The sequence below is a fragment of the Oreochromis aureus genome, linkage group 16, assembly GCF_013358895.1.
Source record: "Oreochromis aureus strain Israel breed Guangdong linkage group 16, ZZ_aureus, whole genome shotgun sequence".
In the NCBI taxonomy this organism is placed as follows: Eukaryota; Metazoa; Chordata; class Actinopteri; order Cichliformes; family Cichlidae; genus Oreochromis; species Oreochromis aureus.
In genome coordinates, this window is record NC_052957.1 from 21,838,942 (window position 1) to 21,862,104 (window position 23,163).

General features: G+C 41.5%; 1 protein-coding gene across 5 annotated transcripts in view; it reads left to right on the forward strand.

Moving 5' to 3' along the window:
• The window catches only part of LOC116316126 (probable phospholipid-transporting ATPase IH), a 36,013-nt gene extending 15,233 nt beyond the window's left edge, over nucleotides 1–20,780 (forward strand). The window contains exons 6-31 of one of the 5 annotated variants that reach the window (XM_031734627.2): nucleotides 1,131–1,259; nucleotides 3,254–3,357; nucleotides 3,467–3,517; nucleotides 3,628–3,692; nucleotides 3,802–3,883; nucleotides 3,994–4,144; nucleotides 4,247–4,444; nucleotides 4,538–4,711; nucleotides 6,317–6,483; nucleotides 8,314–8,385; nucleotides 9,212–9,285; nucleotides 9,369–9,472; nucleotides 10,302–10,483; nucleotides 10,939–11,172; nucleotides 11,314–11,491; nucleotides 11,581–11,683; nucleotides 11,966–12,111; nucleotides 12,540–12,599; nucleotides 13,528–13,655; nucleotides 13,750–13,885; nucleotides 14,386–14,409; nucleotides 15,255–15,320; nucleotides 15,474–15,577; nucleotides 15,692–15,857; nucleotides 16,489–16,603; nucleotides 17,704–17,760. In XM_031734627.2, coding sequence (XP_031590487.2) covers nucleotides 1,131–1,259; nucleotides 3,254–3,357; nucleotides 3,467–3,517; nucleotides 3,628–3,692; nucleotides 3,802–3,883; nucleotides 3,994–4,144; nucleotides 4,247–4,444; nucleotides 4,538–4,711; nucleotides 6,317–6,483; nucleotides 8,314–8,385; nucleotides 9,212–9,285; nucleotides 9,369–9,472; nucleotides 10,302–10,483; nucleotides 10,939–11,172; nucleotides 11,314–11,491; nucleotides 11,581–11,683; nucleotides 11,966–12,111; nucleotides 12,540–12,599; nucleotides 13,528–13,655; nucleotides 13,750–13,885; nucleotides 14,386–14,409; nucleotides 15,255–15,320; nucleotides 15,474–15,577; nucleotides 15,692–15,857; nucleotides 16,489–16,566 — 2,976 coding nt within the window. In that variant the 3' untranslated portion in view covers nucleotides 16,567–16,603; nucleotides 17,704–17,760. Of the gene's footprint in view, nucleotides 1–1,130; nucleotides 1,260–3,253; nucleotides 3,358–3,466; nucleotides 3,518–3,627; nucleotides 3,693–3,801; nucleotides 3,884–3,993; nucleotides 4,145–4,246; nucleotides 4,445–4,537; nucleotides 4,712–6,316; nucleotides 6,484–8,313; nucleotides 8,386–9,211; nucleotides 9,286–9,368; nucleotides 9,473–10,301; nucleotides 10,484–10,938; nucleotides 11,173–11,313; nucleotides 11,492–11,580; nucleotides 11,684–11,965; nucleotides 12,112–12,539; nucleotides 12,600–13,527; nucleotides 13,656–13,749; nucleotides 13,886–14,385; nucleotides 14,410–15,254; nucleotides 15,321–15,473; nucleotides 15,578–15,691; nucleotides 15,858–16,488; nucleotides 16,604–17,703; nucleotides 17,923–18,848 lie in introns of those variants that run through there. The other 4 variants (XM_039600575.1, XM_039600574.1, XM_039600572.1 and 1 more) reach the window with 4 other exon arrangements.
• Nucleotides 20,781–23,163: the final 2,383 nt, after the last annotated feature.

Genomic DNA, 23,163 nt, shown 5'->3' on the forward strand with positions numbered 1-23,163 from the left:
AAAAGCATTGACTATGATCATATAAATGCACACAAACACATCTCTACACACATATGCAAATGCATTATATTGCCTGAAAAAAACTGGGCTAACTGCGCAGTGTTGCCTTGAGGCAACGAATGAAAATTAACAGTTTTACTATATAAATAAATTTAAAAAAGTAGAAAAAACAATCAAATATGCTTCTTAACATATTCATGCACATACAAGTATTTTTTAATATACATTTATTTCACTATAAACATGTAAAATAGTGCTCTTTATCTTGCCTCCGAATGGAGATGGCTCTCATGTAGTGCAGCTTGCAGAAAGGGGTCCTGCCCCCCCCCCCCCAAATATAAGTCACACCACCTTCAACTCATCATTTTATTGAAAAGAGATGTGCCTGGTAGCATTATTTGAAAAAAAAAAGTTGTTTTTTTTTGAAGGGCCAGTGTAAGGCATGAAAATGTGGTTTGTTGCCTCAGGGCAACGCTATGCAGTAGAGGGTTAAACTGCATTGCCACTTTATTAAGGACTCATAAATAACGACACATTCATTTTCGTTTTGAAGCATTGTTTTTCATAATATGTAATTGGTGCTGGTTACATGTCATTTCTGTGTCTGCTGCACTTAAAGTAGAGTTAATGCAGACTATGTGGGAACATCAGTATATAGTTTGCACAAATCTACCAAGTGAAAGCCCAAATGCACAAATATACTTTTTTATTTTTTAATGTTTCCTGCCTGGCTTTATCTGTCACTGTCTCTTTCCTGCCTTTCTGCCTCTCTCTAGCTGTCGGTGTCTGTCTTCTGGGGGATTTTTCTTTAGTGCTAAGGTTTCTTCCTTCCATAGATCAGAGAGGATTAAAGTGTGAATTGGGAGCAGGAATAATGATGAATACATTAATCATGCAAAATCAGAGAGCGTGTGTCATGTGTATGGTCACCGTGGAGATGGGATTTATCAGAGTTTAAGCTGCTCTGCTCGCATAATCCGTTATGCAATTTCTGATTTTTTTTTTTTTTTTTTTTTTTAAAGAGAAATGGTAAAGGATTTCTAACAGGTTTGTTAGTCTCTGTCACTAATTCTGTGTTTATGTATTTATTATTAATGATATCGAAACCACTGTTTGTCCTCCTCTTCCAGGTGGGGGACATCGTTGTGGTGAAGGAAGATGAGACGTTCCCCTGTGACCTCATTCTTCTCTCCTCTAGCCGCCCTGATGGGACCTGCTTCGTCACCACCACCAGCTTGGACGGGGAGTCTAGTCATAAGGTGCCACAACTAGTGAAACTGTTTGAATCAGTCTGTTTTCAACTTGTCTTTATATTTCCTGTCAAAAAAGAAGTTTACATAGGTCCTTAAATTAATCAGAGTTAAGGCCTTCTGAAGCACCAAATCACCACAAATATAAGCCTTTTATGAAATCAAACAATGCATGTCTGCTCACAAAGAACAACAGTTGTTATGTAACAGTGTAACAGTATTATCCAATGCTATTATTCTCTCCCGAAACTGTCTCACTAACAAAAAAAAGGAAAGCATCACTGTTTCCAGGCATACAGAGAAAAGATTATTGTATGTATTATGAAAACAAAATCTCACATCCATCAGTTTGCATTGTCAGGACTATTGATTATTATAATATTGATTAAGAAAAAAATGCAGGAAGCTAACACAACCATGTTCATCATTCTAGTAAATATTTAATCTCACCACTCTTCTGCAGTGTCTTACTGTAAACCTATAAAGCTTACTGTTTATAATTTGGGAGTTTTTAATTACCTGGAGTAAGAACAGTCTTATGTGTTACAGATTTTAAGTTGTGTGAATATTGCCTGTAATTATTATTAGTTATCTGCTGCAGTGCACTATTTAAGCTGCTTTACCCTGCTCACAGTTGCTGGGCTCGTGCAAGCCGCTTTGCAACCCTGCTTTTTGGCTGTTTGCCTAAAAGTTCATTTATTACATATTTATTACACTATTTTCCAGCTCCCTGACTCTGCCAGTATTTAAAAGATTAATTTATTTTAAACTGTGCCAATCATTTGGCTCCCTTCTCTTAAAAGTTTAACTCCCCTTAAGTTAACTTTCTTCTGACCCCACAAATAGAAGATTTGAACAGCAGGTGGGAGGGCCTGCTGTGCTCACAGGCAGAGCTGTGTGGCTGAGATGAACATATTAAGGATATCTTATCTCTTTGACATCATGAAGATCTAAACGTTTAAAAAAGAAAAGGTTGAAGTGTTTGGAGCAGTCCCAAGGCTGAGGTTTTGGCTCACAGGGATACAATTTTATTATGAACACCAGTGTAAACGAAGGAAAAACAGAAATGGCATAATGACTTTGCATTGGGTGACACTGCCACTGGAACACAGCAGCGAACATTGCAGATAAATGAAGTATGATTGCATCAATAATTCATTGTCATTTCATACATTCTGCAAGTTTTTGTTATACCCGGGAAATTTCAAAGTGTTCCCCAAACTATTTAGCGACCATGTAACGATGAATTTAATTGGTTCACGTGCCACTTTAGGGTAAAAATCCAGTTGTCTAATGTACAGATTTTTTTGCTTTTCTTTGTAAAATGTGATAATAGGACAAATATCTTTTTGGTTGGTCTGACAAACGGAGCAGTTTAAGAAGGCAACATTAAGGTTTAGCAGGAGTGTGATGTTTCCGTTTATTCTACTTTCTCATGTTTTCTGTCAGTGATTATTCACAAAAAATAATCAGCAGATTTACTCACTAATCAGAACAGTAATTAGCTGCAGCCCTGTACTTTTCAGGCAACACGCACCTACTCATAAATACTCATAAATACATAATGATCGAGGTGACACACTGGCTCACCTGCACTGCGTTTTTTTGTTTTTTTTATTATTATTATTTTTTCCCCTATAGGTGATCACTGGTGTCACTCACATGACATTATGCATGGCTGATCATATGCACACACACACACACACACACACACACACACACACACACACACGTATTACCCACAGTATAGAACAGACTACTGAACTCATCTTCCTCATACATGCCCTCGGGGCAGCCCTCTGATGTGTTCACCATCCCAGCATGCTGTCCTCTGGTGACCCCAAGAGCACTCGACTCATCTCGCTGCCTTTTTTTTTTTTTTTTTTTTTTCCTACCCTCAGTCATTTAGTGAACCGGCTGAGGCTCTTCTCATTAGCGACTGTGGGTGACATTTTCCTCTTGTTGTCTTCTTCTTCCCCCTCTCCGGCACTTTTCTGTCTCAGACCTATTATGCTATACCAGATACCATGGCCTTTAGAACAGAGCAGGAGGTGGATTCGCTACATGCCACTATTGAATGTGAACAACCGCAGCCTGACCTCTACAAGTGAGTGGGACGCATGCTCACTGATGCATCTTTATACGCAAACCTGTTACAAGATACGTCCTCGTCACTGTGTGGGTCTTGTTTTGACATCGCACTGACTTCTTTACAGATTTGTGGGACGTATCAATATTTACAAGGACAAAGAAGAGCCTGTGGCGAGGTTTGTGTTCACTTTGTGTGTGTGAGTGTGTGTGTTTCAAGAGTTTAATACCAACTGCCTTCAATTGTTTTCTCTGTAATAACACCAGCATATTAATTGTATTGTTGCAGACCACTTGGAGCTGAGAATTTGCTCCTTAGAGGAGCCACGCTGAAGAACACACAGCATATTCACGGTATTGATGTGGATTCACTTTGCTTAATGACTCCTGAATGTTTTACAACAGTTGAAGAAATGCTGGTGTCATTTCTGCATTTGTAACTCATTGTTGTCTGTGCCTTCAGCTGTTGCAGTCTACACTGGCATGGAGACCAAGATGGCACTTAATTACCAGTCTAAATCTCAGAAGCGCTCTGCTGTGGAAAAGTATGATGAATGTCCCAGCTCATTTCACTGCATGATTGAAAGTCGTTCTTTGAACTGGTTAATTGAAATGCACCCTTCTTTACACACACTCTCTCTCTCTCTCTCTGCAGGTCGATGAATGCCTTCCTCATAGTGTACTTGTGCATCTTGATCAGTAAAGCGGTAATCAACACTGTTCTGAAGTACGCTTGGCAGTGGTCGCCCGATCGAGATGAGCCCTGGTACAACCACAGGACTGAGCACGAGCGTCAGCGCCATGTGGTCCGTTCATAAGTCCTCTGCGTTTTTAAAAGTAACCACTTAAACCAAGCGTCTGGTGTCACTTAAAACTTCATAGCTGTTTGTCTCCTTCCCCCAACTCAGGTGATCCGAGCCTTCACAGACTTCCTGGCCTTCATGGTTTTGTTTAATTACATCATCCCGGTGTCCATGTATGTAACGGTGGAGATGCAGAAATTTCTTGGCTCCTATTTCATCAGCTGGGACGAGGAGATGTTTGACGAGGAGCTGGGAGAAGGCGCTCAGGTGAACACCTCGGACCTGAATGAGGAGCTTGGACAGGTACACGCGCACGCCTAGATGCGGACTGTCGGACACAATCTAAACTCTGTTGAGGCATGCCCTTACTGTACCCTTCTCCTTTCTCCCTCCCAGGTGGAATACGTGTTTACTGATAAGACGGGCACTCTAACTGAGAACAACATGGAGTTTATCGAATGCTGCGTTGATGGGAACGTCTATATCCCGCATGCGATCTGCAATGGCCAAATCCTCAGCGCCGCGTCAAGTATAGACATGATTGATGCCTCACCTGGTGGCTACAGGAGAGTAAGTGTGTGTTTTGCTAAACAAACAGGGGGAAGCTAACCTCAGTTATAAGGCTGGAGGAACGTTGAAGGCAAGGATTTTGATATATCCTATACCCAATACATATAAACTTTAACATTTTCTTTGTATAGTGTATACTTTGTCTTATATTGGGGGCGAAAAAAAGTCCTCTGGTACACGGAAAAGTGATGAGCATTGCACTTATGGTAGTGGCAATAAAGATTAGTTTAGATTTAATAAAAGAAAACTTGTGTAGTCAGCATGAGCAGCAGTAGCTGCCACAGATGACTAGAGCGCGAGAGAGAGAGGACGAAGGGCCCTCACTAGGGATGGGTATTGATAAGATTTTCACGATTCCGATTCCATTTTCGATGCTGTTTAACGATTCGATTCTTTATCGATTCTCTTATCGATTCTTTTTAAAAAGGAGAACACTAAGGTCGATTAGCTTAGAACTTTGTTTTATATCTTCTCTTTGAACAAGATAGAAATTTAGGAGTAACATGGCCTTATAAACCCAACAGTGAGATCTTAAGAGATCCACAGCCTACGGCTCTTCAATGGGGTGTCACAGGGTCCCCAGGAAAAAAAATTGTAAATGTAAAATAATAAAATAAATATTCTTCTGTAGCAATAACAAAGTATAACATAAATTATTCTGTAGCAATTACACAAGAATATCCAGTAATGTCCCTGCCTACAATTAAACACATTCACTTACCGAAAATCGGGGCAAATGGGTGCAAGCCTTTGGCCACAAACTTAGTCACTGCTCGGTGACATTCGTCTATCCTGGCCTGAAAGGAGACGCTACCAGTAGACTGCAGCAAGAACTGCCAGCCAGACTCTGTCTGTCTCATCATGGTCACCTAAATGCAGCGCACAGTAATGGCAGGTTTTGTAATAAGGCAGATCGCGCTAACATAATATGCACTGTTAGTTGATTATTTACCTGCCGCATTAACGGGAGAGGACGTGCAAACGTTACCGCTGCTGCTGGGTTGAGATTCACGAGTCCGGAGCGGAATTAAAAACACGACGTTCATTTAAGGTTATCGCGTGTTTTGTGAGCAAATGCTTTTGCATATTCGTAGTGTTTCCTCCTTTAAATGAAATATCTACTTTGCAAGTATTGCAAGTTGCCCTGTTGTCATCCGTTCTAGTAAAGTATAACCAAACTTTTTAGCGTTTGAGCCACCTAGGCGCTCTGCCAGGTAAATGACGCTCCGCAACGTGGTGACGTCATTCGGGGCGACTGGAATCGATAAGGGAATCGTTTGCAAAAACGGCAAACAATTCCAAGGAATTGAAACAGTGGGAACCGGTTCTCAACAAGAACCGGTTTTCGATACCCATCCCTAGTGCTCACTGCCAAAAAGTGCTGAAAAGATTTCCTGCTTTATTTATCTATCTAATATTATTTATTGCTGGGGGGTTTTTTTGTTTGTTTGTTTGGGTTTTTTAGATATATAGCACATATAGTAAAAAAACAAAAAGAGGATTCGTTCTTCACTCTTGTTTTAATTATGCACCTTCTAACTCGGCCTGTTGCCTCCATAAGAAATTATTACGATATGTAGCTGTGCCTTTTGTCTGTCGCTGCAGGAATATGAGGATTTGTTTTTTCGGGCGCTGTGTCTGTGCCACACGGTGCAGGTGAAGGAGGAGGAGACGGTGGATGGCATCAAGAGGGGCATCCACCAGGGCAGGCCCACCTCCTTCTACATCTCTTCCTCACCAGATGAGGTAGCTTTGGTCGAGGGAATGAAAAGGTAAAGGCGCTAAAACCACACAAAGTTCCCTAAAATCTTTATAGGTTCAAGTAACATTAAACTTTATTAGTGTGTATTTTATATCTTGGTTGGGAATCTATTTCAGTCAGAACTTTTATTTTTGCCTTCAGGCTGCTCTTCCAACAGGGACTTAGCCAGGAAACAGGAATCTGCTGTTCATTTCACAACGGATTAGGGGTTTGGCTGATTCATCAGTTTTATCTAGAAAGGCTTCGGTAAGGGAAACCTGACCTGGAAGTGTCTGTGTGTTAGCCATAACAAGAGCTGGTTAAATTCTCTAAATGCTAAGGAAAAGTGCTTCCTTGCTTCCTTTGTTACCTCCTGTAGCAGAGGATACACTGGACCATCCTTTAGGAAAGGAAAGGAGAAAATTCCATTCATTAATTCATAGCAATGCAACATCAAACTGTTCATCAAAACAAAAATGACAAAGTGGTGTTTATAAGCTTGGTTATTATTTCGTACCACACCTCGCTTAAATGTTTAGAATTTGAATTAAAAATGTTTGTTTTTGAATCACTCTCCATCAGGATAAAATAAGATATTACAGTTTGTTTTATTTTATAAGCTGTTTGTATTATTTAAAATCTCAACCACTTAATGAATATGTTGCACCAGTTTTTTATTTTTATTTAATATGACCTGTATGAAACGACATGGTGAGAGCACATTGGTGCATTTTGGATTTTGTAGTTTCAGTATGACATACAGTTACGAGTCTAATGTAAGTATCATTTGAGTCTTTGTAAATTCTCCTTCACACCTTTTTATTCATCTTTTCTTTCATTCCTGTGTTTCACTGAAGTAAAGGAGATCAACGTTCTTTTTTTAAATATTTGGCCACACCTTTTCTTTGGTACCACAAGTACCAAAGACTGCAGTTCCACAAATGGCCACTTGAGGCTGTCTCCATGTTAGAGCCCAAATAAACAGTTTAGGTTTCCATGGTGAATTGCCTCCTTCATGATAGCTGCTCAGGAGTGAATGCTTATTCAACTGACCCATTTAAATTGTATTATAATTTAAAGTAATGTGTTACAGGTAGGTGCTGACACAGTCTGCTCACTGTCCCTTCTGTTAGTTTATGACTCTGAGCTCCTCTAGATTATGTTTGTGGCAGCTTTTGGGACATTTTAATAAAATTGTCTGAAAAATATTATAACTATGATAACTTCCTGTACAGTTAATTGTAGTAACAGCTTGGCTTGTTTTCAACAACATATCCTCCCCTCACCAGTTGCGGTGAGTCCACTATGTTAGCAGAGCGAGGGTGCAGGGTCACCCCCTCCAAAAAAATGGTCTTGGCTCAGTTTTTCCTGAAATACTATCTGGCAGTGCAACTTGTTGGTCGGTCAAGAACAATTTAAAGCCTGCATCATCCTAAAGGATGATGCAGACAGGCTGCTGTGAAGTTTTCAGACTTGTGTTATCCTTGAATAACTTGTGCTGTGTTTTACCGTCTGATTACTGTTGAATTACTCAAACTGGACCACCTATAATTTATATAATCTTTATAACAAGAAGCAACAAGAAGAAGTCCACGCCAACACAGAGAACCTTTTCATTTTTTTTGTGTGCTATTTTAAATTATAGTGTAGGACACGTCAACCATGCACCATCAGGGAATGCTGCTGTCTTATATAGCTTTCACAGATGTGCTCTGTCTTCTGCGTATGTGTGAGCTCAGGTTACGCAGAATGCGTCAGAGCACCTTTAGCCTTTCCAAGTGGGGCATAAGCGAGTATTGGTGTACATGGTTGCTTTTTGTTGGGCTTTAATGCATCTTTTTCCTTTCACTCTTGTTGCTAGGCTCGGTTACACATATCTAAGACTGAAGGACAACTACATGGAGATCCTCAACAAAGATGACGAGATTGAAAGGTCGGTGTGCTAAGAGACTGGTGCGGTTACTCCACAGGAGATAAAATGAGATTAATTCACTTGATGGAGTTGCGGTCACACATAAGCCGTCATACAACAGCCCTCAGCTTGTCTCATGTTCACCCGAGGTTACAAAAAACTACAACCACCAAAGAGCAGGCAGAGGGTCGCTTTTTACGAAACTACTCAATCGAATCAAAACGTTCCAGCTGATCAGAAAAAACGGAAGCCGAACGAGTTTCCATTAGAGAGTGGTTTTGTGGCAAGTGTTTAATGTTTTGATCCGTGGGATGTGTTTGTGTAACCGCTTTCCCTCGCTATCACTCTCTGCAGTGGCCTGTCAATAGTGAGCTATTTTAAGGAAGCAGGGGAGCTCAGGAAGGGAGGGTGGTGCAGTGGGCAGCACTGAAGACTTTAGAGGCAATGTGAAAGCAAAAGGTTTTACAGCTTTCTTGCATTTTGTGCTTTCACCCTTTTTAAGGAATCCAAGACCACTCGAGCCAAAAATAGAATTAATGTAAGCCTCGGCCATCAATCTGCATTGTGGTCTATTTTAAAGCTTGCTAATCAGGAAGTTAAAGGATGTAATGAAACTGTAAGAGGGGGATAATGTGAGTTGTTTATCTTACAAATTATTGGAAAACTAAATTGAATGGAGGAAAAAATGCAAAAATGAGTGTGTGCACTTATCAGAACTGTTGAGTGTTGGACAATTTGTAGATAATATGCAGCGCTCTGGGAAAAAAAGCCACAAACAAATATCTTTGCAAATAAGAAAATTAACAAAACAATAACTGTGTCTTTGCCAATGCCATCTCTCCATCAGGTTTGAATTGCTCCATGTACTGAACTTTGACTCTGTCAGGAGGAGAATGAGCGTTATAGTCAAGTCGAGCTCAGGTAAATATCGTCTAACACGGGGCTGTTTATCAGATGCAGTTCTTGCAGTTGGCTTTACGGATATTTGTTTTGCGTGCTCCCAGGAGACTACCTGCTGTTCTGTAAGGGTGCTGACTCATCCATTTTTCCACGGGTGGTCTCGGGAAAGGTGGAACAAGTTAAAGCCCGGGTGGAACAAAATGCAGTGGTAAGTGGACAGTTTGACCAGCACTGGTTATATAAGGGGATTGACCAATGTGTGAATGTGAGAGTGAATGAATAGTGGAATTGTAAAGCGCTTTGGGTGCCTTGAAAAGCGCTATATAAATGCAACCTATTATCATCATTATTATTATTATTATTATTGATGATACACTGCATCAGGTCAGTTTTACATACCATTCAGAAATCTTTCATAGCTTCATGCTATAAATTAAAATTTTCATGTTACATTTGAACAAGAGGTTTAAAGAAAATTAATATTTCCTTTAAAAACATGAAAAGAGTACCTCTGTGTGGCATTTTTATTTTTTCATCTTTTAGCATACTAGTTTTTTTTGTGTGTTTTTTTTTGTTTTGTTTTGTTTTTTGTTGTTGTTTTGGTTTGGTTTTTGGGTTTTTTTTTACTGCCCTTCTTTGACGCCTTAATGAGTCTTACTTTTAGCTAAAGCAGTCCGCTGTTCCAGCCAACAAAACAATCTCTAAATGGTACCGATCCAGCACTCAAATTATTAGAAGACAAAGTTAGCAGCTACTTAGACAGGACAGTTGAGCATGTAGCAGTTAAAGAGCCATATATTTCCCTCAGGGGTTTTTTGGAGCCCAGCTAAAAAGTGAAGATTGCACCTACCTTGAAGTGACAGATACAAATGTAACTACAAATAAATGCTAGTGCACTTATAACTCTGCTAGATGTGAGTGAAAACACATTTTATTCTAAAGCACGTATGGCTCTAATGTGGATGAGATTGGAACACTTACGATCAGCATTTGAATTTGTTCATTTTTCTCCATCGCTCACTTCACTGTAACACCAGGAAGGGCTGCGAACTCTGTGCGTCGCCTATCGAAGGCTCTCGGAGTCTGAATACCAGGAGGCGTGTCATCACCTGATGGAAGCCAAACTGGCCCTGCAGGACAGGGAGCAGAGGCTGGCTCAGGCCTATGACATCATCGAGAGAGACTTTGTTCTTCTGGGCGCTACAGCAGTGGAGGACAGGTTGGTCGGAAAGAGGGGAACGGAGGGATTTAAAAACAGTGCAGCAGCGGGGGGACAGAAGGACAGAAGGGAAGATTAATGAATCATTAAGCTGCCCTTAAAGGATTGTCTTCAGAGCGTTCTCGTGACTCATGAGTGCAAGAAGAATATTGTGTCAGAGCTCTGATAGGTGACTTACTATTAATACTGCTGTTTCTTTTCCACTGAGAGAATAAATATGCAAGATGTTTTTACGCTCAGAAAAAGCAGACTATAGCATTGACCCCAGCTTGATTGATCGCAAGCACGACAGTTTAATTTCCTAACAGATAAGCTGCTGATGGGCAGGGACAGGGGTGGCCATGCATTGATAAGTTATCACCAGTCTGTAATGGATTGATAGAAGCTTTGATGAATGCTTTAGTTCTGCATAGCTGAGTGGAGGCTGCATCACTTATTGAGTTATCGATGCGCAGGCTCCAGGAGAAAGCAGCAGACACTATTGAGTCACTGCACAAGGCTGGGATGAAAGTTTGGGTCCTGACGGGGGACAAGATGGAGACGGCGGCGGCTACTTGCTACGCCAGCAAGCTGTTCCGTCGCACCACCCAAATCCTGGAGCTCACCAAGAAACGCACGGAGGAGCAGAGCCTTCACGATGTGTTGTTTGAACTCAACAGGACTGTTCTCAGACAGCGCTCCATCTCTGGGTATATGCTCATGTGGGCAATCTGCGTTATGTGTGCAACCTACTCTTGGTCAGATCAGTAGATCTTTTAGTCCTTCTGATGTGTAGATGGATCTCCCTGTTGATTAGTCTGTGACGCATTGGTTTTTTTTATTTTTCTCAGCTTGTCCGTAGACTGCCTCGACTTTGGCCTCATTATCGACGGGGCCACTCTTTCTGCAGTATTGAAGCCCAACCAGGAGGGTGCAGGCCACGGCAATTACAGAGAGATCTTTCTAGAGATCTGTCGTAACTGTAGCGCCGTGCTCTGCTGTCGCATGGCACCTCTGCAGAAAGCACAGGTAAAGGAAGTATGCGTGAAGTAAATATGCCACCTCCAAAGTGGCACATTCACAGCGGTACTGATTTGGAATGGGATGGCTTTTTGCAGATTGTGAAGCTGATTAAAGCCTCCAAGGAGCACCCCATAACCCTCGCTATTGGCGATGGAGCCAACGATGTCAGCATGATCTTGGAAGCACATGTGGGAATTGGTGAGTACATTTAAGCTCCATAATTAGCAGCTAATTTGCTAAATCATCCATTTAGTATTTAACCCAATGCTGATCATATTTGATAGCAGAGCTTTAAGTTAACCTAAAATAAACCTTTGTGTTTTTTTGCCAATATTCTATCAATTTAGGTGATCACATGTGCCGTAATTGTAGTAATTGCAGGATATTTGCAAGTAAAATGCCTAAGGCGGTAACTGCAGCAATAAACATGCGATTAGACTCCTGATCAGGCTGCATTTAACCCTCTTTTCATTTCTTTAGGTATCATGGGTAAAGAAGGTAGGCAAGCAGCAAGAAATAGCGACTACGCCATCCCGAAGTTTAAACACCTGAAGAAGATGCTTCTGGTCCATGGCCATTACTACTACATCCGAATTGCTGAGCTCGTTCAGTACTTCTTCTACAAGGTACTAGACGGGCGCCTCATGCGCTCAAGTGGCTCATACGTTTTAATCACTTTATCGTAATTCCCAGTGAAACACAGTCACAATGAACCAGATTTTGCAGCTACTCTGACAGATTACTGGATTCATGAATCCGTGGTGCAACCTATTCCCGGATTCATGCCCATGATGATCAGTGTGGGCGGCTTCCACAGCAAACAGTGCCCTGCCAACTGATTCATTTTTTTTTTTTTTTTTCCCTTTTTGGCAGGCCAGCTGCTTACGGCCCACTCAGTGAGCTTATAGCACACAATTTCTGCATAAACAGAAATGTGTAGATAGTAGCATTTTTAGATTCTTTAATTTTTTTTCATTCGTACTTGTCACAAGCTTATCACTTTCTTTGCTTGTTGTGTTTTTTTCTTTTTTTCCCCCCTCTTAAATCTTTCCAGAATGTATGCTTCATCTTCCCTCAGTTCCTCTATCAATTCTTCTGTGGATTCTCCCAGCAGGTAAGTACTTTATACGGTGTCAGAGTTATCATGGAGAAGCACGCAGTCATATTTGCATTGGTCACATATTCTCACAGGAGCTTCAAATAGTAACTATTTCTGTATCTATCACTGATGATGAGAGAGGGTTTGCTCAGGCAGTGTGCTGGCATGTCATCCTTCTTCCCTCACTCGTATCTCTTCTTTGATTCTTAACTCCTCCCACTGATGTAGGAGAGAGGGGCAAGAGAGGAGACATGACCTAATCCTTATCCAGGAGGCTCTCTTGAGGTGTCTTGAAGTGAATTTAAGTGATTAGAAGAACTTCAGTGATGCTGGACAAGGAATGATTTATAGATGGAGGGTAGAGGAAGTGATAGTTCATAAGTTAGTATAATGAAAAGCACCCATAGACGCCACATTTTCTCTCAGTTCTGTGTTCTCTCCAGCTCTGTGGATCTTTGAACCATAGTAACATAAAACAACATTACATGCACAACAGTATTTATATGGCAGATGAAGTAACTAATCGTCTGGCAAACTTGGCGAAGCATATAGCAGTTGAGACCAATTTAAAACCGATAGAATAAATTAGACATACACTCACAGGCCAGTTCATTAGGTACACATGTTTAACAGCTTGTTAATGCAGTTAACATGGCAGCAGCCCAGTTCGTTGAGGCATGTAGGCGTATTCAAGATGACTTGTGAGAACTCAAACTGAGCATCAGAGTGAGGAGGGAAGGGGTTGTTTCATGTCACTTCATCAAAAGCCATCACACATTAGCCATTGTGCTTGTTTTGTTGGTTTAAAAGTTGTTTGTGTACCTAAAGGGTTTCACCGGATACCGTTAAGAGAACCACAGTAACGATCCTAGCTGTAATAAGTCAAATATGTTAGTATGTAAACGATTTCAGATCACTGATGCCGTCTGTGTTTCCTCTGCAGCCTCTGTACGACACGGCGTATTTGACGCTTTACAACATCAGCTTCACCTCCCTCCCCATTCTCCTGTACAGCCTGGTTGAGCAGCACGTCAGCATGGACACACTGAAGAGAGAGCCCTCCTTGTACAGGTGAGCTCAGAAGAAATCTGATCCCCGAATATTCTCTTTGTGCATGTAATAGCTGTCGTTCCTAACGTACGTTGTCACTCTGTGTTTCTCTCAGGGACATTGCGAAGAACTCCCTCCTCCGCTGGCCTGTCTTTCTCTACTGGACATGCCTGGGTGTGTTTGATGCTGTTGTCTTCTTCTTCGGTGCCTACTTCCTGTTTGACAACACCACCTTCACCAGCAACGGCCAGGTAAGCCTCTGTCTCCCTGTCGGCAAAAGGCGTGATAACGGCCAGTACGCGAACAGAGCGGAAACTGAAGACTTAAAGGGTGTTAGTGGTGTTTGAGGCATCTTTTAGGGGATTAGAGGGAATAAATGGATGTAAAGTAAGTGCTCTCATTATAAACACTCACTCGATGGGGTCTCGTTAAAGAGGAGCTTAGGTGTAGCGGTTTGACTTTGTGGTCCTGGTATTGTGGATCTGTAGTAGTAACGTGTCTGTCCTGGGTCCCCATAGGTCAGCTACATTGGATCTCCATTCATATTGACAATAGCATCTTTCTCTGTATTGTTAATTTGTATCATGTCAACTGTTTTTGATCGGTCCTGTTTTTTAAGTTGAGACATCCTGAAATTCATTTTGCCCTTTGTCCTGATTCTTTTCTCTTTTCTCCCCTCCCCCTCCTTCTCCCTGCTTCCTCTCTCTTTATTTTGCTCCTCTTTCTTCTTCTTCTCCCTCTCCTCCTTCAGCTTATGACCACCAACACACAGATGGTAAGCCTGTCTCCCTCCCTGTCAGCTCTCTCTGTCTCTCATACCCTTTTTCGTTCCTGTCGTATTGTTTACGCCTTCAGTTTGACCGTCTCATACCGCTCCATCCTTTCTCACGTCACCGTCATCCATGCACTTCCGTTTGAATGTGTAGTTTTCTAGCGCTCCATTATTCCCCTGATCTATGTAAAGCCCTGAATCCTTGCACAGTATCCTGATCTTAACTGACATGGTAGAAATCTTAGATGCTTCCTCACATTATCCTTGTGTTTCCTTCTGGTAGTAAACAAATGAGTATCGCTGTGGCTCGAGATCCAACATCTGTTTGTTTTTGTTTGTTTTCCGTCGACCTTGTTTGTGCATTTGTGTGTATTTGTACGTCCATGTAATTTCACTGATGTGGGAGGTTTATAAAGGGGGGGGCGGGGGGGGATCTTACTGTTTCTTCAGTTTATAAAGGAAAGAAGTAATGGACACTGGTATCAACAGACAGCTGGTTTCTTTGCCTTGATCCTTCCTATCCTGTCACACTCCTCCCTCTTTCATCTTCTCATCCCATCTGTTCACCCCCGATGTCTCCTTAAACCTTTCTAGGATTTCATCAGGTAGAAATATTTGCACACTGAGATATGAAGTGAAAAAGCCTCCAGTTCAGTGCCCACAATATCCCTTTCTCTCACCTTTTATCACAGCAGATATGATGTAAGAGTGTCTGTTCCCTCCTCGCTTTACTTGTCGGAGGGGCGGGCGGGGTATCATAGGGTGTTAAGTAATCCGTGGATGCAGGGAGAACAGCTTGTGCGATTGATGTTGCCTCTAACTCTCTTCTTCCTCTCTTATCCCTGCAGATGTTTGGGAACTGGACGTTTGGGACTCTCATCTTTACTGTTCTGGTGTTCACTGTAACACTAAAGGTGTGTGAGCACATGTGTTTGGAAATCCACTGAGGGGAAAATATTTAAGTAAAGCTAATATCAACTACCTTTACATAAATGACATCTTAGTTTGTACCCACCGACTTCATTGGCTGGCTCCTTTTCACTATGTCTATGTTCTGTTTGTTTCAGCTTGCCTTGGACACACACCACTGGACCTGGATTAATCACTTTGTCATCTGGGGGTCGCTACTTTTCTATGTTATTTTCTCTCTTCTCTGGGGTGGGATCATTTGGTAAGATGTGCTATGATTTTACTTGTATCAGTAAAGTTTATGGTGATCAGTGTATTTCAGGAAAGTCATTGATTTTTTTTCTTTCTGCCTTCTGCCTTTTATTTTGCTGCTCAGGCCCTTCCTGAACTACCAGAGGATGTACTACGTGTTCATGCAGATGCTGTCCAGCGGTCCGGCCTGGCTCAGCATCATCCTCCTCATTACAGTCAGCTTGCTGCCAGATGTCATCAAGAAGGTCCTCTGCAGGGCCATGTGTCCCACAGCCACTGAACGTGCACAGGTACAATGTTGTCGCCACCTCCACATGAAGCTGGAGGTTTGAATTGTCTCGTGTCTGAAATTAGGCTGTAGATATTTTTTCGCTTTAGTGATTTCTGATAGTGTTCACTAAATGCTAACCAGTGACTAATTAACACTTTCCCCCTTTTCACTACACATTTCAGTACCGTAGTGGTGTGCCATAAATCTTATGACTGTATTATGAAAGGAGGCCATTCAGATCCTTAGTTTATTTGAGTATCAGCTGGATTTACTGACTTCCCGTTCCCTGTGGCTTAGCCTTACGTTGCAGTGAAAGCTTCACCGTGAGTGGAAAAGCGAGTGAAAGGTCTGACAGATTTCTTCCTCTTGTGCTTTTTTTCCCCTCCTCTTCTCTTCTTTCTCACTGCACCCTAATGGATCACCGTAATCAAAATTCACACCACCTCTCATTGAGCCTTTCTCTCCTTTCCTTTCTTTTTGCCTTGTTATGCCTTATCTTCACTACTTCCATCCTCCTCTTTATTCTTTTTTCTTCCTCCCTCCTCATTACTGTCTCCTCTCTCGCCCTCCTTTGTTTTGTCCCCCCCATTCCTCTTGTGCGGTTGTGACTCTGCCCTCTGCACTCACGCGCTCTTTCATGGTAACTACAGTCCACCCGCCCGTGCCTTACTGTGGAACCGTCCACCATCTTCATGCTTTCACAGTCCTCCAGCAGAATGAGTTTCTGATTTGGCCAGAGAGACGTGAGAGGAGCGGGAAGAGGAGGTGACTCTCTCTTTTAAGCCCTCATCTCTGTTTGCATGGTGGCATGCCCCTGTATAAACCACATAGCACCATCTCTACTAATGTGAAACTAACTACTTGCTGCTGATGACGACACGGCACCCGGTTTGTAAGGTTACATGTGTAGTATCCTTTTGCTGCCATTTTCATTACATATTTCATTGTGTTTAGTTTCCCTTGGTATGTTTGACATGTATTTTGTTGTCACCGTTCCAGCCAGTCTCATCAATATGTTGATAAAATGATGATGTGTCATTGTTGGTAGGGCTTTAGGTTTTACCTGAAACAGTTGAATTTTACAGAAATTTGCTTCCACCCACAGTTTCAATGCACACTGCTTCCTATAGAAAATACCAGTTTAGTTTTCCTTATTTATTTGTAGCTGGTTTATTAGTCTGCAAAAAAATGAATCAATTATTAGCTGTTTGGTTTAAAAATTCAAAACGACCTCTGGTTCTCGCTGCTCCAGTATGAGTAACTTTCACGTCACTTCAAGCAAATGTTCTTGAGGTTTTTTAATTGTTTTTGTTCCATTTTTAGATGTTTGTTGCCTTGGCCAACAATTCTAAAATTGGATTTAATGACAAATAGTGTAGCGGTTTATACATTTGCCTAACAAGCTAAAAATCCCCAGGTCAATCCCAGGAGGAGACACAAATCCCTCGGGGGGGGGCGTTGTCTGGAAGGGCATGCAGTGTAAAAATCTGCATATCAAATATGCAAAGCCATCCACTGTGGTTCACCCCTTGTGAATAAGGGAGTGCCCAAAAGTAACTGTATATTTAATGACAAATAGTCCTGGAGTTCAAGTTTTTCAAACATCATCAAACCATAGCAGCCTTACATGATAGTACAAACCTGATTTATGGAAAAGATTTGCAATCCCAGACCACGTCTGGAATTAGACAGCTGTTAAAGGGACTGTTCACCCCAAAATTAAATATCCATAAATCTTCTAAATCCATCTAGAAAACACATTTTGAATCCTCATGTCAGCTTAAAGTATTGAAGCATTACTAGACAAAAGACAAAAGGTTGAGCAGATTCCTTCATCAACCCCTGTCCTTTAACATCATCCACAGAGGGTAAGGACAGTGCAGGTTCTGGAGGACGGCCTGGCTCCTGGCCCTGCTGGTGGAGGTGGAGGCCGTGAAAGGGACCCACTCCACCCTGATAGGACCTGTGAAGGAGACAGTGGAGAAAAAGCTGCTAGAAGCTATGACTCCTTGGTACCACATAGCCACAGCACCCTACTCAGCAAACCCTAGAGTACCCACAACAGGGGGGCTAGGGTCACCATGGTAACGGCACACAAAGGGCGTGGATAGTGGGGTGTTGGGCTCTTAATGCTGATGCCATGATGCTTCCTGCTGCTTTGCACTGCATGTGGCATGCAATTGTGCTGTGGCTCAGAGTGACGGGGGTGCTGTGCTGCTTCATGAAGAATTTCCTTCTGCCAAAGCTACTTTCAGGAATCACAATCCCCAATTAAGTCAGCAGCGCTAGTTTCAAAGCAACTCGTCACATGTGGGATGGGAATTAACTTGATCTGGGTAGAAGCCAGGAGAGAAATCCTGTCTTTATTGTACATGTTGATACGTGTCATGGTTTGTTGGGTGTAGCTTATGATGCACTCCATAGTAAAGTTTGGGCACCCAGACAGAAGGCTCCGGGCGCTGTAAAATACGAGTTTAGTACAGATTTGATAAGTGCAGTCTGTCACTAAGGTTTTATTTTATTGGGAAAGGCCCCTAGTAGGTTACTTCCAGCACTCACGTTAACAGACTAAACTCAGGGGTGAAATTTAGCTTGTTTCTGTCAATTTGGCAAACCAGGTTGTGCATCAGTGTCTGTAATAAGTGTACACTGGCGCCATCTGGTGCTGAAACATAGTGAGTTTTGTCTTCATTACACAAGCATGCTTAATCGAACATGAAGGCTAATCATGATGGGTTATTGTTTTCAGAAGGTTTATTGTTATTGAGTATGTTCTTTTCAGCATTTAATGCAGAGTCAAGGTTACGTTTCACATTTAAAAAATAAATAAATAAATATGCAGACCAGCAAATAAATATATTAAACCTTCTGAAAATAATTCTGCCTTTTGTGTGCATGTATCAGATTTTCTCGCAAGTTCTATAATTTCACCTGCATGCTTCTTTTCCTCCAGTTTCCTCTTCTATCGCTTGAAATGTGTTATGATGGTGGATTCTCTGTTCTTGTGCAGGATCATCAGAAGCTGTTGCCGGGTAGCGTGGCGGACGTGACTCCACTGTCCTTTTGTCGATCCTGCAAAGGCACGAGCGCGGACTCCTCTCACCTCCACCTTGGCACCGCAGAGTCACTGTCGCTCTGCAGGTCTGACCCTCTACCCCAGAAACTCCTGGCCCATTTGGCAGAGGGCGGAGGGACAGACTTGTGTCCTCTCAGCCCTTACATGCTCCGTCTCTCTGGGGCAGGGTTCGCCTACTACGCTCCTGGGCCGGAAACCTCAGTGTGAACACAGATGCAGACTCTGAAGCTTCTGCATCTCAGAGATCCATGAATAACACAGCGCAGACATGTTCAAACACATCTGAAGCATGGACACTCCATGCTGAGTTCACCATGTGCATTTTTGGGCTACACCTGAGTGAAAAACCCTTTAGATAGTATTGCCCTTACTCCTAATTCACATACTTGTCTCATTTTTTTTTCTTTCCTTTTTTTTGGTTCAATTCAGCAAATTCCCTGCTCAGACTCTTACTTGAAAAAGTTTATGAGCAAAAGGAGAACCATGTGCGAAAATGCTTCTCACACTGTGGAGCTGTGCTGTTTGGACTGTTGAACCTTTTTGTATTTCTTCGTCTTTTCAGTCTGACACTCTTGCCTGTTCCTCCACCTTTGCGTCCCCTTTTTTTGCTTCTTTGTAAATGTTTGTCAGAAACATTTATGTACATTTTGTGGTCTGGCCAAGTAAGGGGGATAGCCTTCAAGCTCAGCCCTTTAGGTGTGCGTGCGTGTGCATGTGCGTGAGAGTACGCATGAATTTTGCCTGTTTATTGTATGTTTGTATGTGACACACCTTTGCCTTACAGGTAACAACACAGCAGCAGGCTAGAAGTCAAAGGAGAAAGGTGTTTAGATTTAGAAAAACTGAAAAAAAAGAAGCAGAAGTGGTGTTTTTACAAAGCCTTACACACAACCATCAGCTGAAGGAGAGAGGCGGGGGAAATCTGAAGAGGGATGTGCAGTATTTTAGCCACCCTGCCTTAATTCATAGATGCCCTTTTTTTTCCCCTTTTAAACTGATTACATTTGGTCACTTTAAACACATTTGTGAGAGTACAAGCAGGTTCAAAGAGCAGAGATATAAATATATATATAGTACAATGAGTCTATTATTCCTCTTACTTTCTTTTACCCTCACAATCGTGTCGAGCTTTGTTTCCCTTATCTGTCATAGCATGTCAGATCTCTCTCTGCATGCTGATTTATTCTTCTCTCAGTTGTTCCACATCCCTCTTTGTCCCAGACATCATTCATCACCAAACCTTTCACGGTACTTGTGGGTTTTTTTTTTTTTTCCTTTCCCCTGAACAGTTAGCAAAACTGCACCCTCTCCTGCCACCACGTGGTTGTGCAGGGTAACAGCAGCAGCCTGGGACTTGTTTGGGTATTTGTTTGTGGATGTCCTAAATGACTTGCTACTCCTCCCTGTTGCATTGTGCTCGTGTGTTTGCTGCTGTGCTCCGTGTTATGCAAAAGTTAACGTAAGAATGCTAATGTTGTCACGTTATAAGGGGTTGTCTCTGTGTCACATAATTCCATGATGCTTTGTTTTTTTTGTACTGTTCTAAAATTGATGTCAGTCACTATTGATGTGTGGATGTAAATTTAAAAAAACAAACAATGTTGATCTATATTGTGGTGAGAAGGGGTGATGGATAGATTTAATTTGTTGTAAGAAGATGGGAGACTTGAATCGGCGATGTCACAATCAAATCAATGAGAATGTTGAACTGATTTGTCCATCACGTCCTCCAGCTGAAGATTGTAGCTCATTTTTGGTGAACCTCTTTTTCTGCATTTCTAAAAATCTGAATTTTTTTTTTTTCATATTTGTTGGGTTACATAGCAAGTTACTGACTCTGGAAGTCATGAATGTGAGATTCTCTTTTTTTTTTAACATATATATATATATATATATATATATGTACATTTATACAGTTTCATACACATCACCATTTGCCAATATGTATAGATTCATTAATCTGGACTTTTCCCTTCAGTTTTCACTCCACAAGCCTCCACACGTGTGCGAACGTGGAGCGGCTCAACATCCCGACCTCAGCGATAAAAGGAACGTACTTGGTGCTTGTAACGCAGTGTCCCACTTCACTGTGCCGTTGCCATACCGTATCGAGACATAGTCTAAATGTCATATTCTACAATAATAATGTAACTTCCGTGATATGAAGCGGAAGCGTTTGTTGTAATTCAGACATGTTTAGTAGCAAATTCCTCCACATTTCAAATCTTCACCACTTAGTCAATTTTTGTGTTGTCCATTGTGTATATTTTTTTTGCTACTTTTGTATCTCAGAGAGAAGACTATATTTTAACTCTATGCTAGAGTATGTGGTCGAGTTTGTAACCAAAACGAGAGGAAAAAAACTATAAGATTCATTTAGATTTACCAATAGTTATACACAGTGCACTTTGTTTTACAACAGATCAGTCATTCAAAACCAGGTCTTATTGTCTTGTCAGCTGGGGTTTATGGTTCACTCTTCCTCACAAGTTATTTTTCTAAGAAGATTGTATTGGGTGAGAAGGGGAGGGGGAATAAAAAGAAGTGACCAAATAACTTGACTAGGAATGAACTGTCTGTAGGTGTCAGCCTCTGTCGCAATGGATTTATCACACCAGCCTTCTACTGCTGATCAGAATGTCAAACTGCTTTTTTCTAAGTCCATCAGCACAACAGCAGGTGCTCATCTTGTCACTCCTGAGCTTGGCAAAGGTCCGAAATGTCGACTTCTGTGCTCTGAGCAGCACGCTTCATATCATACCTTTTTAGTATGGCACTGTTTGTATTACTAAACAGGTTTTGAGAAATTACTTTTTTTCCGTTTTGGAGAAAAGATTTTAAAAGTTCACCTGTTGACTTTTTGCCAGCCTGTCTGTAGCAAATGAGGGCAAAGCACTGTATTGCTTGTAATAAAGAGTGAAAACACGTGTACTGCCATGGTTTGTGTTCTACACTATATCGCCAAAAGTATTTGCTCGTCTGCCTTCACACGTATATACACTTGAGTGACATTTCATTCTTGATCAATATGCTTGAACATGTTGGCCCAGCCTTTGTAGCTACAACAGCGTCAAGTCATCTGGGAAGGCTTTCTGCAAGAGCCGAGCCCAACTCCTGAACAGCCCCGTAGCATAATTTCCCCTCCACTTAACTTTGGTGAGGGCGGTTGTCCCAACTTACACTTGGTACAATGCAGTCAGACAAGCACCGTTCTGGAAATTGCCGGACAGAGAAGTGTGATTCATCACTCCAAAGGGGAGCAAAAGTACAGAGATTTTGTAATTAAATAAAATGTGCTTGTGTTAAAAAATTAACCTGGCGAGAGTTAAAGTATTGATTCAACTTCTTTACTCAAGTAAAAGTGAAAAAGTACAGGCTCTGAAACATACTCAGAGTAGCTCTTTTGAAGATGTTTCTACCAGCTATTCCTGTGGAAAGCTAATTGAACCTTATGTTATATTAATGTAATAAAATCGCATTAGCATAGTGTGGGAATACAAATGGGAATCCAAATTTTATTTCAGTCTAATGAATCCTTATGAATGTACTCTGCTTGAATCAGTTATGGAAAAAAGGGGCGTGTTAAAGTGAGACTTGGCAGGTGGGGGAACCCTAAAATTGGTCGTAGTATCACAGCATTGGGAAAAGAATCACAGCTGAAGATTTTTATTGTGAGCTCCAGTAGGTTTTCTTAGTGTATAGACTGTGATCAGCCGATCTGGACTACTGCTGCTACTATGAGGTTTACTGCTCTGTGTGGATTTGCACGACTGAATTCAACTAGGTGTGAGCAGATGTTTCATGAACGGTCTTGGCTGATTTCCATCTTATACACTGACAGTATTCTGTTTATACTAGATGGTATAAAGTAGCTACACACGTGAATTTCAGTGAATGCCACTCAGCTAAAATTCATTTTTATCTCTGCTACCCTTTATGTAACCTAGCTCCACCCAACACACTGTCCATCACACTTCAGCAAACTAACTAGTAAGAATTCTGACTTTAATCTCAGAAATCTTCTTTTTTCCTGTGACCCTAATGCTCTTTTGTGTCTCAGAATTATAAGAAAAAAGTCAAAATTCTGAGATTAAAATCAGAATACTGAAAAAAAAAGTCAGAATTCTGAGGTTATAGTCAGAATTCTGAGATTATAGTCAGGATTCTGACTAATCTCAGAATTCTGACTCAGAATTCTAAGATTAAAGTTAGAATTCTGAGATTAAATTTAGAATTCCAATTCAGAATT